The 16,041-nt window shown below is 52.4% G+C and overlaps 1 protein-coding gene across 2 annotated transcripts in view; it reads left to right on the top strand.

Annotated features, from left to right (window-relative positions):
* arhgap32b (Rho GTPase activating protein 32b) overlaps positions 1–16,041 on the top strand; it is a 34,784-nt gene that overhangs the window by 3,085 nt on the left and 15,658 nt on the right. Inside the window, exons 2-11 of one of the 2 annotated variants that reach the window (XM_047043301.1) lie at positions 168–306; positions 692–783; positions 1,032–1,116; positions 8,164–8,250; positions 10,321–10,458; positions 10,546–10,638; positions 10,985–11,107; positions 12,171–12,248; positions 13,225–13,306; positions 15,507–15,557. In XM_047043301.1, coding sequence (XP_046899257.1) covers positions 168–306; positions 692–783; positions 1,032–1,116; positions 8,164–8,250; positions 10,321–10,458; positions 10,546–10,638; positions 10,985–11,107; positions 12,171–12,248; positions 13,225–13,306; positions 15,507–15,557 — 968 coding nt within the window. Of the gene's footprint in view, positions 1–167; positions 307–691; positions 784–1,031; positions 1,117–5,507; positions 5,740–8,163; positions 8,251–10,320; positions 10,459–10,545; positions 10,639–10,984; positions 11,108–12,170; positions 12,249–13,224; positions 13,307–15,506; positions 15,558–16,041 lie in introns of those variants that run through there. The other variant, XM_047043302.1, reaches the window with a different exon arrangement.

Genomic DNA, 16,041 nt, shown 5'->3' with positions numbered 1-16,041 from the left:
CCCCGCACACACAACACACTGGCCATTGGGCTTCTGGGTTAGGGTTACCCAAGAGTCTGCATCACCAACACTGGGTTTAACAGCTAAGACAATGTTTTATTTACTCGAAAAATAAGTTTAGATTTACAGAATTGGAAATGTACCCAGTGAGCTCCGCCCTGTCCCAGGTGTGTGAGTGTCTGTCCCTCCCTGCTGTGCAGCGGTCTGAGAGATGCTCACCCCGAGACAGAGGATGTTGTTCCTGAGCTGCCACGCAGCGTGCACCCCCGAGAGAGACCTGACTGGGAGGAGACCATCAGCGCCATGGTGATGCACACACACCATATACACACACATCATATACACACACCATATACACACACACCAAATACACACACACATACATTGATCCTCTCATCATTATTTTCTGTATACTCTGTGTCTGTCTGTGTGTGTGTGTGTGTGTGTATATATATAAATATATACTGTACACATCTACTCTTTCAAAGGATGGAATTATTAATAATTTCTGTATCAAGCCAAGTGCATTTTGGATGAGTTTCAGCTGGATTTAAAGAATGAGGCTGTCTCCATGGTAACGCCCCCAGTCTGGTTTGTAAACACGCAGTGCTGGGTGCTGACTGAGTGTCCTGCTCTTAGCTAACGTGGGGGTGTGTGTGTGTGTGTATGGTGTGTGTGTGTGTGTGTCCAGGCACGCAGTGCGGAGGTCCCAGAGTTGAGGACTGAGCATGCTCTGTGCTCCTTCAGCAGCACGGCCAGCATGAAGGTCAAGAACATCAAGAAGTAAGTCGGGAGCCCCCGCCCCCTCGGGAGGCCCCGCCCCCTCTGGAGGCCCCGCCCCCCTCGGGAGGCCCCGCCCCCTCGGGAATCCCCGCCCCTCTCTCTCTCTGCTCCTCTCTCTGGCCTGACCGCTCTCTCTCATTTCTCGATTTCTTTTTCTCTCAATTCAATTCAGTCCTGCTCTCCTGGCTGACTGAGTGAGCATGTGAGACAGCCTCCTTGTGTAAGCAGCTGTTGGTTCTGTGTTCCAGGCTGTCCTTCACTAAGGGCCACTTCCCCCAGCTGGCTGAGTGTGCTCACTTCCACTATGAGAATGTGGACTTTGGCTCCATCCAGGTGAGTGAGTGAGTGAGTGAGTGACAGTGGAGATCCTGCTGATGTTGACCGGACACACACACACACACACACAGCCATCTTTGGCTTACATACAGTAGCTGCTGCACTGCTATCACTTTATTCAATTACTATTTTATTCAAGCGAAGTTCAAAATGTCTTTTTAATGGGGGAAATGTCCTCTGAATAGCATGGTCATGATGTATCGGGCTCTGACACCTTGAGAGACACTTCAAACTTGGTGTTGTAGTTCCTCTAGCATCCAGTAGAGGGCAGCAGTATGTCACAAGTTCACCATGATTCTGAAGTGCAGAATTTCTCTCCCTGCTCCAATGGCCACTAGCCTTGGATGTAAGTATGTAGTGACTCATAACATAATTGTTTTAATCAATGACTACTTTCCATATGGTGAGTTATGGGTTAGGGTTAGGGTTAGGGTTAGGGTTAGGGTTAGGGTTAGGGTTAGGGTTAGGTCTCTACCCTTGTCCTGGTGCCTGGTGTCGATCCTTGCTCTCTGGAGCCCCCTGCCTGGCTTCTGTCGCAGAGGGGTGTGTGTGTGTGTGTGTATTACAGTCATGTCAAGCAGTCTCCTCTCCACAGTGAGAAATCTTAAAGGGGTTCATGTCGTCATAACTCGGCTACAGCAAGATATTACTGCTGCCAACACAATGCAAACCTGTTCTCTGTAACATCCTCCATCTAACCTGTTCTCTCTAACATCCTCCATCTAACCTGTTCTCTCTAACATCCTCCATCTAACCTGTTCTCTCTAACATCCTCCATCTCCGTCCTGCTCCTCCTACACGCCAGCTCTTCCTGTGCTTGTATCTGTGTGGTCCAAGTGTCTGTCTCTGCTTGAGGCTGACAGGGATGAAGAGTCTCTTTGTAGCAGCTGGAAACACACAGCCTATTCTCTACCACTGAGTCATGGTGAAAGAGCTCTGGAGTTCATCAGTACTAGGGTGTAGGTTGGTGATGCCATGTTAGTCCTTGGTGAAGAGGGAGTGAGGCAGCATGGAGGCAGGACACAGCAGTCCCTGGTGAAGAGGGAGTGAGGCAGCATGGAGGCAGGACACAGCAGTCCCTGGTGAAGAGGGAGTGAGGCAGCATGGAGGCAGGACACAGCAGTCCCTGGTGAGGAGGGAGTGAGGCAGCATGGAGGCAGGACACAGCAGTCCCTGGTGAGGAGGGAGTGAGGCAGCATGGAGGCAGGACACAGCAGTCCCTGGTGAGGAGGGAGTGAGGCAGCATGGAGGCAGGACACAGCAGTCCCTGGTGAGGAGGGAGTGAGGCAGCATGGAGGCAGGACACAGCAGTCCCTGGTGAGGAGGGAGTGAGGCAGCATGGAGGCAGGACACAGCAGTCCCTGGTGAGGAGGGAGTGAGGCAGCATGGAGGCAGGACACAGCAGTCCCTGGTGAAGAGGGAGTGAGGCAGCATGGAGGCAGGACACAGCAGTCCCTGGTGAAGAGGGAGTGAGGCAGCATGGAGGCAGGACACAGCAGTCCCTGGTGAGGAGGGAGTGAGGCAGCATGGAGGCAGGACACAGCAGTCCCTGGTGAGGAGGGAGTGAGGCAGCATGGAGGCAGGACACAGCAGTCCCTGGTGAGGAGGGAGTGAGGCAGCATGGAGGCAGGACACAGCAGTCCCTGGTGAGGAGGGAGTGAGGCAGCATGGAGGCAGGACACAGCAGTCCCTGGTGAGGAGGGAGTGAGGCAGCATGGAGGCAGGACACAGCAGTCCCTGGTGAGGAGGGAGTGAGGCAGCATGGAGGCAGGACACAGCAGTCCCTGGTGAGGAGGGAGTGAGGCAGCATGGAGGCAGGACACAGCAGTCCCTGGTGAAGAGGGAGTGAGGCAGCATGGAGGCAGGACACAGCAGTCCCTGGTGAAGAGACAGTGAGCTGTGAGGGGAGCAGGAGGATGGAGATCTTCTTTTTCTTCCTGTGAACTCCTGACAGCAGCAGAGGTCTGCCCAGAAACTCTCCACAGAGAGATCCAAGCCCCCCCTGAGCCCCACCAGGCCTGCTGAGGACCCAGCCCCCCCTGAGCCCCACCAGGCCTGCTGAGGACCCAGCCCCCCCTGAGCCCCACCAGGCCTGCTGAGGACCCAGCCCCCCCTGAGCCCCACCAGGCCTGCTGAGGAACGTCACATGAGAGCTTGAGCTCAGGGATGACCTCACACGTAACATGCTCGGTCCCATGGATCCCTGGTGTCAGCGGATGACGTGCTGGATTGAATCATCCGTCCTCACCAGCAGAGGACAAAGAGCTAGCCTCCGCACGTGTGCAGACTCCAGCTCTGACCCTCGCATTGTTGTTTTGATGTCTTTTACATACTAAATCAGACCAGTTCAGTCCACTCAGATCACCTCATGGTTCATTCGTTAGACTTCTGTGTTTCTGTTTTCTTCTGATGTAGGGAGTTCACTTGACTTGTTGTGCAGGAACATTTGAGGTTTTATTAAACAGAGTTGGTGTGTTATTGTGGAGATTTTGTATCCTGTCTCCGCTGGTCGACGGTGTTGTGAGCGTTGCGTTCCTTCCTCATGTTGCCAACAGCTACCTCTGTGGCTACTGCTAGCCTAGCATCTGGACCTGGATCTGAGCTGGAAACATCTATGTTAGTGGCTGATCAGTATGAGGCCAGTGGGTGCTAGCAGGCTGGGTAATCAGCCTGCTGGGTGGTGCTGGGCCAGTATTGACAGCCTGCTTCCTGCACCAGTAGAGAGGGGGTCAGGAGAGGGGGACCGATCCATTTATGGTTCTGTGATGTAGGCCATGCTGCTGAGTGATGTAGGCCATGCTGCTGAGTGAAGTCACCACACAGTACTGTGCGTGCATGTGTGTGTGTTGTAGTTGAGTCCCATCCTACCTTGCACCGTGCTGTCCTCTGGTGTCTACCCTGCTGTCCTCTGGTCTCTACCCTGCTGTCCTCTGGTCTCTACCCTGCTGTCCTCTGGTCTCTACCCTACTGTCCTCTGGTCTACCCTACTGTTCTCTGGTCTCTACCCTACTGTCCTCTGGTCTACCCTACTGTCCTCTGGTCTCTACCCTGCTCTCCTCTGGTCTCTACCCTGTTGTCCTCTGGTCTCTACCCTGCTGTCCTCTGGTCTCTACCCTGCTGTCCTCTGGTCTCTACCCTACTGTCCTCTGGTCTACCCTACTGTCCTCTGGTCTCTACCCTGCTGTCCTCTGGTCTCTACCCTGCTGTCCTCTGGTCTCTACCCTACTGTCCTCTGGTCTACCCTACTGTCCTCTGGTCTCTACCCTGCTGTCCTCTGGTCTCTACCCTACTGTCCTCTGGTCTACCCTACTGTCCTCTGGTCTCTACCCTGCTGTCCTCTGGTCTCTACCCTACTGTCCTCTGGTCTACCCTGCTGTCCTCTGGTCTCTACCCTGCTGTCCTCTGGTCTCTACCCTGCTGTCCTCTGGTCTCTACCCTGCTGTCCTCTGGTCTACCCTGCTGTCCTCTGGTCTCTACCCTGCTGTCCTCTGGTCTCTACCCTGCTGTCCTCTGGTCTACCCTGCTGTCCTCTGGTCTACCCTGCTGTCCTCTGGTCTCTACCCTGCTGTCCTCTGGTCTCTACCCTGCTGTCCTCTGGTCTACCCTGCTGTCCTCTGGTCTCTACCTTGCTGTCCTCTGGTCTACCCTGCTGTCTTCTGGTCTCTACCCTGCTGTCCTCTGGTCTACCCTGCTGTCCTCTGGTCTCTACCCTGCTGTCCTCTGGTCTACCCTGCTGTCCTCTGGTCTCCACCGTCCTTTTGTTTTTTTCACTCAGAAGTGAAATGAAGCTTAAAAGCTGCTTTGTATAACACTGGTCCCCAGGACAGTGAGTTAAACAGGAAGAAAGAGAAGTGGGGGGGGGGTGGGGGGGACAGGAGAGGACAGGGGAAAGCTGACAGTCCTGTTGTGGGGTCCTGAGGAGGGGGTTCGCTTCTGCTGCTGCTGGGAGTCAGATGGGAGTCAGATGGCAGAGCGGTTAGGGAATCGGGCTATTAATCAGAGGATTTACGGTTCGATTCCCGGTTGTGCAATGATGCTGTGTCCTTGTCTGTGTGTGTGTGTCTCTCTCTTTCTGTCTGTGTCACTCTCTCTCTGTATCTCTCTCTCTGTGTGTGTCTCTCTCTCTCTCTGTGTCTCTCTCTGTGTCTCTCTCTCTCTTTGTGTGTCTCTCTCTCTCTGTCTCTCTCTGTCTCTCTCTCTCTGTCTCTCTGTGTCTCTCTCTCTCTCTCTCTCTCTCTCTCTCTGATCCCTCAGAGGGAGGACTAACAGCTCTCACACACGCTCGCTCACTCGCTCGCTCACTCGCTCTCACACACGCTCTCACACACGCTCGCTCACTCGCTCTCACACACGCTCTCACACACGCTCTCACACTCGCTCTCACACACGCTCACTCACACACCGAGCAAGAGAGACAGACAAGAGCTTGCGAGGAAGCAGGGCTGGCAGGCATCCTCCCAGATGAGTTAGTTTTAGAGACTTGGTAGCAGATGTGGCCGGCCAGGGAGTTGCAGGCTGCAGTCTAGAGCTGTGTGCAGGGTGGGGGTTGGGTCAGCTGCTGTGGTGAAGCAGCTAAACAAAAGGACTGAAGGGGAGTTACTGGAGGTCCGGACTGCTGCGGTGAGTAATGGAGGCAGCCTCCCTCTCTCTCTGTCTCTCCCTTTCTCCCTCTGTGTCTCTCACTCTGTCTCTCTCTCTGGGGTTTCTATAGGTAAATTGACTGTGTTTGCGAGAGCCTGTGTTTTCCACGAGGACAGGATTGTGCTTTACTGAGGGGATTCCCTGGGACTCCCCTTTCTCTCCCTTTTCTCTCTCTCCCTTCCATCTCTCGCTTGTGCTCTCCAGGCTGAGCACTCATGAGGAGGCCATGTCTGAATAGTCATGGATTCATATTTTGGGAAGTCAGCAATGCCTCCACTTGTGTGGTTTTGGCTTTGGACGGTGTGTGATGCACCATCAGACCAAAGCAAAATAAGTGTGTAAACCTACTTGACAATAACTTGTTCAGATTCTGACCTCAGTGCTTATTGCTATAGCAATAGAATATTTATATATTGGTATTGGCCATATCAGAATGTGTGTCCCGGTCCTGCTGAGTGACTGGTGGCCATCACAGTCCTCTCAAGTTGAGCACCTCTGATTGGTTAACCGTGTGTGTTGTGTGTGAGCCCTTTGGTGTTTTGGTGCATGTGTTTGCACATATTTACTGTCTGTGTGTGTGTGTGTGTGAGCTTATCTCTGACAAACCCTGCCTGCAGTCTTATCCTCTGCTACTGGAGTTACTGTTGTTAGACTGTAATGTCATCTGAGAAAGTATTTTTACTCTGTTAAAATGTCTGCTGCTTTGGGCTTGAGTTTCAATTCAGGTTAGTTTTTATTACCTCATGCGCTTAGAAAAGAACTGTTGCTATTGCAATCTTCAGTGTTGGACTGTCCTATTCCGCTGCAGTGTGACTGCTGAGGGAGAGGGAGAGGGAGAGGGAGAGGGAGAGGGAGAGGGAGAGGGAGAGGGAGAGGGAGAGGGAGAGGGAGAGACTTTCTGTGGAACAGGCACCTGATGGGTAGGGTGCTTCTGTACTATCCTGGGTTAAGGGTTGCGTCGGGGGGTGGGTGAGTTTTCAACCGCCTGCACAGCCATGGCAACGAGGGTTTCAGAGACATTAAACCCACGTAAGTCTGCTATTACGCTTCCCACACTACGCCACCCAGCTGCGTGAGTGGAGTAGAAGAACCTGGTTTCCCTGCGACTACGCCCATAGATACGGATCAGATGTTTAAAAACTGTAGGAGCTGAAAATGCACTCTAGGTCTATTTACAAGCCAGTGGCATATAGAAAACAGGACACTACTTATTACCCCCCCGCACACACACACACACCCCACAACCTCTCAGCAGCTGAAGTGTCTTCACTGCAGACACTTGAACTTCTCCAAACACTGCTGCCTGGCGGCATGCTAGAATCCTGTTTGGCTGTTCTTACACACGCTCACTATCTGAATCCTGTTTGGCTGTTCTTACACACGCTCACTATCTGAATCCTGTTTGGCTGTTCTTACACACGCTCACTATCTGAATCCTGTTTGGCTGTTCTTACACACGCTCACTATCTGAATCCTGTTTGGCTGTTCTTACACACGCTCACTATCTGAATCCTGTTTGGCTGTTCTTACACACGCTCACTATCTGAATCCTGTTTGGCTGTTCTTACACACGCTCACTATCTGAATCCTGTTTGGCTGTTCTTACACACGCTCACTATCTGAATCCTGTTTGGCTGTTCTTACACACGCTCACTATCTGAATCCTGTTTGGCTGTTCTTACACACGCTCACTATCTGAATCCTACAGGTTTGTTGTTGACCCACGTATCAAAACCATGTCACCTTGTTGAGTAGAGATGTGTATGTTCTGTCTTGGTTGATTTATACCTTGTAGGGGCAACATGTGTTTGTTTCCTTACTGTGCTGAAAGGGGAACTTGGGCAGTGGTGTCAGTCGTCCCTCTATCGCAACACTACTTCAGAGATGGTTTGAGGTCTAATGATACATGTCAGAGAAATTCAGAATATAACCTTTTATTTTGTATAAAATAATACTGTGTTCAACATCCTTTGCGAGCAGAAAGGGAGACCGTACCAATTTAACACTAAGCTGGACTTATCCTTACAGCATATAAACTTGCTGACTCTGGTAAGCCTGGCAGGGCCAAACTTACACACGTGCAAGACCTATGCAAGGGAGCCAATGAAAGAAGAGACATGTGACCTGTGGATGGACCAATGACTGTGGAGAACTGTGTTGTTTAAATAGTCTTGCAAGGAGATGATGACTTTGTACGGCGATCTGACTTGTCTCCTGGCTAGCATGTAGCTAAAATTTTACTTGACTTCAAAGTGCTAATGCTCTAGCTAGCTAGCAGAACAAAGTGCTAATGCTCTAGCTAGCAGAACAAAGTGCTAATGCTCTAGCTAGCAGAACAAAGTTCTAATGCTCTAGCTAGCTAGCAGAACAAAGTGCTAATGCTCTCGCTCTCTCTGCCCACAGCTGTCTCTTGCGGACGAACAAAGTGAAGCAACGAGGAATGGCTATGAGTGGCAGGAACTGGTGTACCTGGTCCAGATCTGCTGCCAGGTACAGTCCTCTGGGTTAGCCCCCTCCTGCACCCCCTGCCCCCAGACACACTGCCCCTCCTGCCCCCAGACACACTGCCCCTCCTGCCCCCAGACACACTGCCCCCTCCTGCCCCCAGACACACTGCCCCCTCCTGCCCCCAGACACACTGCCCCCTCCTGCCCCCAGACACACTGCCCCCTCCTTCCCCCAGACACACTGCCCCCTCCTGCCCCCAGACACACTGCCCCTCCTGCCCCCAGACACACTGCCCCTCCTGCCCCCAGACACACTGCCCCCTCCTGCCCCCAGACACACTGCCCCCTCCTGCACCCAGACACACTGCCCCCTCCTGCACCCAGACACACTGCCCCCTCCTGCACCCAGACACACTGCCCCTCCTGCACCCAGACACACTGCACCCAGACACACTGCACCCTCCTGCACCCAGACACACTGCACCCAGACACACTGCCCCCTCCTGCACCCAGACACACTGCACCCAGACACACCGCCCCCTCCTGCACCCAGACACACTGCACCCAGACACACTGCCCCCTCCTGCACCCAGACACACTGCACCCAGACACACTGCCCCCTCTTCGTTATGTAGACCATCACTTGACTTATAACTTATTGGGTGCTGGGAGCATTTTTCCACAATCACCTTATTTAGTGAGTTCCAGGGAGCGCACCTAGCATCCAGTGAGTCATCTCTTCCTGTTGTAGGTGTCTGCTCTATCCTGAGCTCTGAGGTGTCAGGCAGGATGTTAAATTTTACTAAAACAACTCCTCACTGTCTTGTTGGCTGATAGGCTTGTGTACTTTCTTTCTGAAGTAGTGATTAAACACAGTAAGTAATACAACCTTCTCAGTGTAAAAGTGGATCATTTCTCAAAGAGCTGTAGGGGTCTAGCTGTAGTCTAATGACAAACTGGATTCTGGTTTCGCACATTCTTCCTCTGGATCATATTCCATTTCCACGACCTTGGCAAGACGTGTGGTTTCGTCCCTGGAAATTCCAACTCAACTCTTTCTCTCAATCTTTCTTTCTCTCTCTTTCTCTTTTTCTCTCTCTTTTTCTCTCTTACTTTCTGTCTCTCTCTCTCTTTTAAGCCCACCTGCACTGTTCCATAAAAGAAGTTGGATACAAGCACAGTTCTTTAAAAGGAGTGAAAGAGAGGGTTAGGGTTAGAGGTGTAGGAGAGGGTTAGGGTTAGAGGTGTAGGGTTAGGGTTAGAGGTGTAGGGTTAGGGTTAGAGGTGTAGGGTTAGGGTTAGAGGTGTAGGGTTAGGGTTAGAGGTGTAGGTGTAAGGTTAGGGTTAGAGGTGTAGGTGTAGGGTCTAGGGAGATCAGCCCCCCTTCTCTCCCTCCCCCTCACCCCTCCTCTCCTTCCCCCTTCTCTCCCTTTCCCTCCTCTCCCTCCCCCTCACCCCTCCTCTCCTTCCCCCTTCTCTCCCTCTCCCTCCCCCACACCCCTCCTCTCCTTCCCCCTCACCCCTCCTCTCCTTCCCCCTCACCCCTCCTCTCCTTCCCCCTCACCCCTCCTCTCCTTCCCCCTTCTCTCCCTCTCCCTCCTCTCCTTCCCCCTTCTCTCCCTCTCCCTCCCCTGTGCTCTGGCTGAGAGAGGCCTGCGAGTACTTCTTTGGAGATGGAAACAAGATGAACTACATTTGCATGGAAATATGGAGAAATCATTTCATGTGGTGCAATGTTGGTTCCAAGTGCAAAGTTTCTTTTGGTTAGCCTTTTTACGGTTCCAACCAGTAAAAGTCACATTAGAACATATCTGTACTATTCCAACCAGTACAGTCACATTAGACCATATCTATCTGTATAATTTTTATGCCATTGAAGTACTTTGCAGCCCTGCCAACCTGTGTGTGTTTGGGTATTGTGCTATCCCTGCCTCAGAGCCACACACGCTCCACTGATGTCAGCCTCTCCAGATGTGGTTGTGATGTCTGTTTGCAACGAGCAGACACCACTGTCGAGACATTCATGGAACTCTTAAAGCCTTCATATAGTCATGTAGTGTGTAAAGAGCACCCAGCCCAGGTGTTGAAGGTCTGCTCCTCCCTGGGTCTGCAGGGCCGCAGCTGGATGGTGAAGCGCAGCTATGAGGATTTCCGCGTCCTGGACAAGCACCTGCACCTCTGCATCTACGACCGGCGCTTCTCTCTGCTGCCTGAGCTGCCCCGAGGAGACGGCCTGCGAGACCGCACTGAGGTTCCAACCCTCACTTCCTGTGTGGGTGTGATCTCACTTCCTGTGTGGGTGTGATCTCACTTCCTTTGTGGTTGTTTTCAAATACAGGCCGTGTGCCAGATGCTGATGGCCTACCTGTCCCGCCTGTCAGCCATCGCCGACAACAAGATCAACTGTGGGCCCGTCCTCACCTGGATGGAGGTGAGAGCTGAGGGGGGGGGGGGAGAGCTGGGGGAGGGGGGGGGGGGGGAGCTGGGGGGGGGGGGAGCTGGGGGAGGGGGGGAGAGCTGGGGGAGGGGGGGGACAGCTTGGGGAGGGGGGGGGAGAGCTGGGGGAGGGGGGGTCGAACACACGTCTTGTCCCACCTTGACTCTTTCTTACAGCAGAGGAGGAGAAGACTAAAACAGTTCCTGCTTGTCTCAAGAACAGTGAACTGTAGTTAAAGTAAAAAGGTTGCTTGGTCTGATGAGTCCTGGTTTCTACTGTTTCACACTGATGGAAGGACCGTGTGGTGTGGTGTGGTGTGTGTGTGTGTGTATTGCTTCAGGTGGAAAACAAGGGGAACCACCTACTGGTCCATGAGGAGTCGTCCATCAACGTCCCCGCCATCGCTGCAGCCCACGTCATCAAACGCTACAACGCCCAGGCAGCCGACGAGCTCTCCTTTGAGGTGACCCTGACCCCACTCCTGACCCCACACCTGACCCTAACCAGAGGCTAGGGGCACAGTGCCCAGCTCACCTCCCTCCTGGGACTTATCCTCAATGGAATCATGGGACCCGTATTTCATAAACATGGACTCCTCTCCTCCTGTCCCTCTCTCCTCCTGTCCCTCTCTCTTCCTGTCCTCTCTCCTCTTGTCCTCTCTCCTCCTGTCCTCTCTCCTCCTGTCCTCTCTCCTCCTGTCCTCTCTCCTCCTCTCTCTTCCTGTCCCTGTCTTCTCCTGTCCTCTCTCCTCCTGTCCTCTCTCTTCCTGTCCCTGTCTTCTCCTGTCCTCTCTCCTCCTGTCCCTCTCTCCTCCTGTCCTCTCTCCTCCTCTCTCTTCCTGTCCCTGTCTTCTCCTGTCCTCTCTCCTCCTGTCCTCTCTCCTCCTGTCCTCTCTCTTCCTGTCCCTGTCTTCTCCTGTCCTCTCTCCTCCTGTCCCTCTCTCCTCCTGTCCCTCTGTCCTCTCTCCTCCTGTCCTCTCTCCTCTCTCTTCCTGTCCCTGTCTCCTCCTGTCCTCTCTCTTCCTGTCCCTGTCTTCTCCTGTCCTACCTCTTGTCCTCTCTCCTCCTGTCCCTCTCTCCTCCTGTCCTATCTCCTCCTGTCCCTCTCTCCTCCTGTCCTATCTCCTCCTGTCCCTCTCTCTTCCTGTCCTCTCTCCTCTTGTCCTCTCTCCTCCTGTCCTCTCTTTCTGTCCTCTCTCTTCCTGTCCCTCTCTCCTCCTGTCCCTCTCTCCTCCTGTCCTCTCTCCTCCTGTCCTATCTCCTCCTGTCCCTCTCTCCTCCTGTCCTATCTCCTCCTGTCCCTCTCTCTTCCTGTCCTCTCTCTTCCTGTCCTCTCTCCTCCTGTCCTCTCTCCTCCTGTCCCTCTCTCCTCCTGTCCCTCTCTCCTCCTGTCCCTCTCTCCTCCTGTCCCTCTCTCTTCCTGTCCTCTCTCTTCCTGTCCTCTCTCCTCCTGTCCTCTCTCCTCCTGTCCCTCTCTCCTCCTGTCCCTCTCTCCTCCTGTCCTCTCTCCTCCTGTCCTTTCTCCAGGTTGGGGACATTGTGTCTGTGATAGACATGCCCCCCAAGGAGGACACCACCTGGTGGAGAGGCAAGCACGGCTTCCAGGTTGGAGGCACACACATGCGCGTACACATACATGCGCACACACACGCACGCACGCACACACACACACACAGCTACTTTACACTGGCTCCCTGTTACCTTCAGAATTGACTTTAAGGTCCTTTACCTCACAGACAAAGCTCTACACGGACAAGGACCTAGCTACATTGCTAACTCCCTTATAAACTACACACCAGCTAGAACACTGCGATCATCAAACGCAGGCCTATTAGAGGTCACCGGAAGCAGTCATAAGAAGATTGGTGATTCGGCCTTTGCTAATTACGCCCCAATACTATGGAACAAATTATCCATAAATATTAGGGTAGCAAACACGCTAGACATTTTTTAAAGACAGCTTAAAACCTACCTTTTTACCGAAGCATTTAAGTCATTTTATCTCAGAAGGGTTTTACTACTTTTATTAGTTATATTATTGTTGCTATTTTAATTATTACTTTTATCGCTTGTATTATTGTTTTTATTGATTTTATGTAAAGCACCTTGAGCTACAATTATTATTGTATGAAATGTGCTATATAAATAAAGTCTTACTTACTAATTTAATTACACACAGACGTGCGCACACACACAGACACTTGTTCAGTAAAAGACTGTTGTATTGAGTGACTGGTAGCATCTGGACAGAGAGCCTTACCTCCTCTGACATCACAGATGTGCAGAAACACATCTTCATTTAACCAGCAGACATGCTGTAATAACCTACCTTCACAAGCACATGCATGCCAACAACAATGTGATGCCAAGTGGCATGCTGTGGTCAAAGTACACTTGAACTGTTTTCTGGGTGCATGCCAACCTTTTTCCAACATGCTTTTCCAGGACCTGTGAAGCTGTTATCAGTGTTCAGGAAATCTCTCAAATCTGCTCTGTTGTTAGTAGTCTTACAGGACTCGAAGACTTCAGTAGATGAAAGCTGTTTATTGTTCAGTTTACCACCTCCCTCCCTCCCCCCCAGGTTGGTTTCTTCCCCAGTGAGTGTGTTGAGCTGATAAACGACAAGGTGCCGCAGTCCGTCACCAACTCTGTGCCAAAGCCAGGTAAGTTACCTCAAACCCCACCACAGTCACCCTGCTGTTTCTAACACAACCACAGTCAGCCTGCTGTTTCTAACACAACCACAGTCAGCCTGCTGTTTCTAACATCACCACAGTCACCCTGCTGTTTCTAACCCCACCACAGTCACCCTGCTGTTTCTAACACAACCACAGTCAGCCTGCTGTTTCTAACATCACCACAGTCACCCTGCTGTTTCTAACACAACCACAGTCAGCCTGCTGTTTCTAACATCACCACAGTCACCCTGCTGTTTCTAACCCCACCACAGTCACCCTGCTGTTTCTAACACAACCACAGTCAGCCTGCTGTTTCTAACATCACCACAGTCACCCTGCTGTTTCTAACCCCACCACAGTCACCCTGCTGTTTCTAACCCCACCACAGTCACCCTGCTGTTTCTAACACAACCACAGTCAGCCTGCTGTTTCTAACCCCACCACAGTCACCCTGCTGTTTCTAACATCACCACAGTCACCCTGCTGTTTCTAACCCCACCACAGTCACCCTGCTGTTTCTAACAGCACCACAGTCACCCTGCTGTTTCTAACCCCACCACAGTCACCTTGCTGTTTCTAATCCCACCACAGTCACCCTGCTGTTTCTAACAGCACCACAGTCACCCTGCTGTTTCTAACAGCACCACAGTCACCCTGCTGTTTCTAACAGCACCACAGTCACGCTGCTGTTTCTAACCCCACCACAGTCACCCTGCTGTTTCTAACCCCACCACAGTCACCCTGCTGTTTCTAACAGCACCACAGTCACCCTGCTGTTTCTAACAGCACCACAGTCACCCTGCTGTTTCTAACCCCACCACAGTCACCCTGCTGTTTCTAACCCCACCACAGTCACCCTGCTGTTTCTAACAGCACCACAGTCACCCTGCTGTTTCTAACCCCACCACAGTCACCCTGCTGTTTCTAACAGCACCACAGTCACCCTGCTGTTTCTAACCCCACCACAGTCACCCTGCTGTTTCTAACAGCACCACAGTCACCCTGCTGTTTCTAACAGCACCACAGTCACCCTGCTGTTTCTAACACAACCACAGTCAGCCTGCTGTTTCTAACCCCACCACAGTCACCCTGCTGTTTCTAACAGCACCACAATGGCTGCTTGTGGGTTTAGGATGTATTTCCTTATAGAACGTTTTGCCTTGTTGGAAGTTGTGGTCCGTCATGTCTTTAGAAGAGAGGAGCTAAATAAGAAGAACTAAAGAAGCTATCAGGATCTCACAGTAGTGAACAACTTGAGATGGTCATCTGAGATTCATAAAATATACTTCCCAGATAATTTAAAAGGTCATTTTATAAGTTTGTTGAACAAATAAGGTTGCTTTTTGTTCAGTAAATACCTAGCTCATATCTTATTTACATATTGTGGGCTACCTTATCAAATGACTTGAAGTATGGATCACTCAAACACCTCAGGCGGGACAGTTGGTTAACCTCATAGTCGCCTCAGCTCATGTTTGCATGATGAACTAAGAGAATCCTACCCAAACAAGTATTCTGTAGTTGACTGTAAATACAAACAGTCGTCAGCACACATGCACGGTGTCAGACACACAGGTGTGTTCATGCAGCTGCAGTGCTGCAGGGTCATGGGGAGCATGTGGTCGTCATGGTGAGTGTGTGCTCTCTCTGCTGGTACCTGGCACGGTCTCTCCTGGTCCCTGCTGAGGGTCCACTCCACAAGGACCTCAGACCAGCGGCGTGATGGTGTCTTGTGTATTCTGAGCGTCTAGTGTTTGATGTGATGTACACCTGCTAGTCACCACGCCAGGTCTGTGTACAGCTGGTGTGGGAACATGTTTAATCTTGTTCCTCCCCCTGCCTCCCCCCCCTCTCCCTCCCCCTGCCACCCCCCCCCTGCCTCCCCCTCCCCCTGCCACCCCCCCCTGCCTCCTCCTCCCCCTGCCTCTCCCCCTGCCCCCCCCCTGCCTCCCCCCCTCTCCCTCCCCCTGCCACCCCCCCCCCCTGCCTCCCCCTCCCCCTGCCACCCCCCCCTGCCTCCTCCTCCCCCTGCCTCTCCCCCTGCCCCCCCCCTGCCTCCCCCCCCCTCCCTCCCCCTGCCTCTCCCCCCCCCTGCCTCCCTCCCCCTGCCTCCCTCCCCCCCTGCCTCTCCCCCTCCCCACCCCCCCTGCCTCCCTCCCCCTGCCTCCCTCCCCCCCTGCCACAGTCTCCCCCTGCTCCAGCCTGAGACCCACTTCCTGGAGTCTGTTTCCACCCTGTACGTGCTGGTACACACCTCCTCCTTCCATCCCATCCATCCATCACACACACACACACACACACACTGTCATACAGAACACACACACACTGTCATACAGAACACACACACACTGTCATACAGAACACACACACATTGTCATACAGAACACACACACACTGTCATACAGAACACACACACACTGTCAGACAGAACACACACACACTGTCATACAGAACACACACACACTGTCATACAGAACACACACACACACACACTGTCATACAGAACACACACACATACTCCTTTATACTTGCATCTTCACCTGTTACCTTCAACAATTATAGAAAAATAAATCATTTGTGCCAATTCAAGCATCATCAGTGCGTTATTAGTTTGACGATCACATTTGCAGGACAGTGTCCAACACATACATGCTGCTTGCTCCTCCCAGTGTTCTCTGACTGACATGTTGTCTACCTTTTCCCCCGGGTACCTTCCTCTC

The sequence above is a fragment of the Hypomesus transpacificus genome, chromosome 20, assembly GCF_021917145.1.
Source record: "Hypomesus transpacificus isolate Combined female chromosome 20, fHypTra1, whole genome shotgun sequence".
NCBI lineage: Eukaryota > Metazoa > Chordata > Actinopteri > Osmeriformes > Osmeridae > Hypomesus > Hypomesus transpacificus.
The sequence above is the reverse complement of the archived record's forward strand: the minus strand, read 5'-3'. Positions and strand labels throughout refer to the sequence as shown.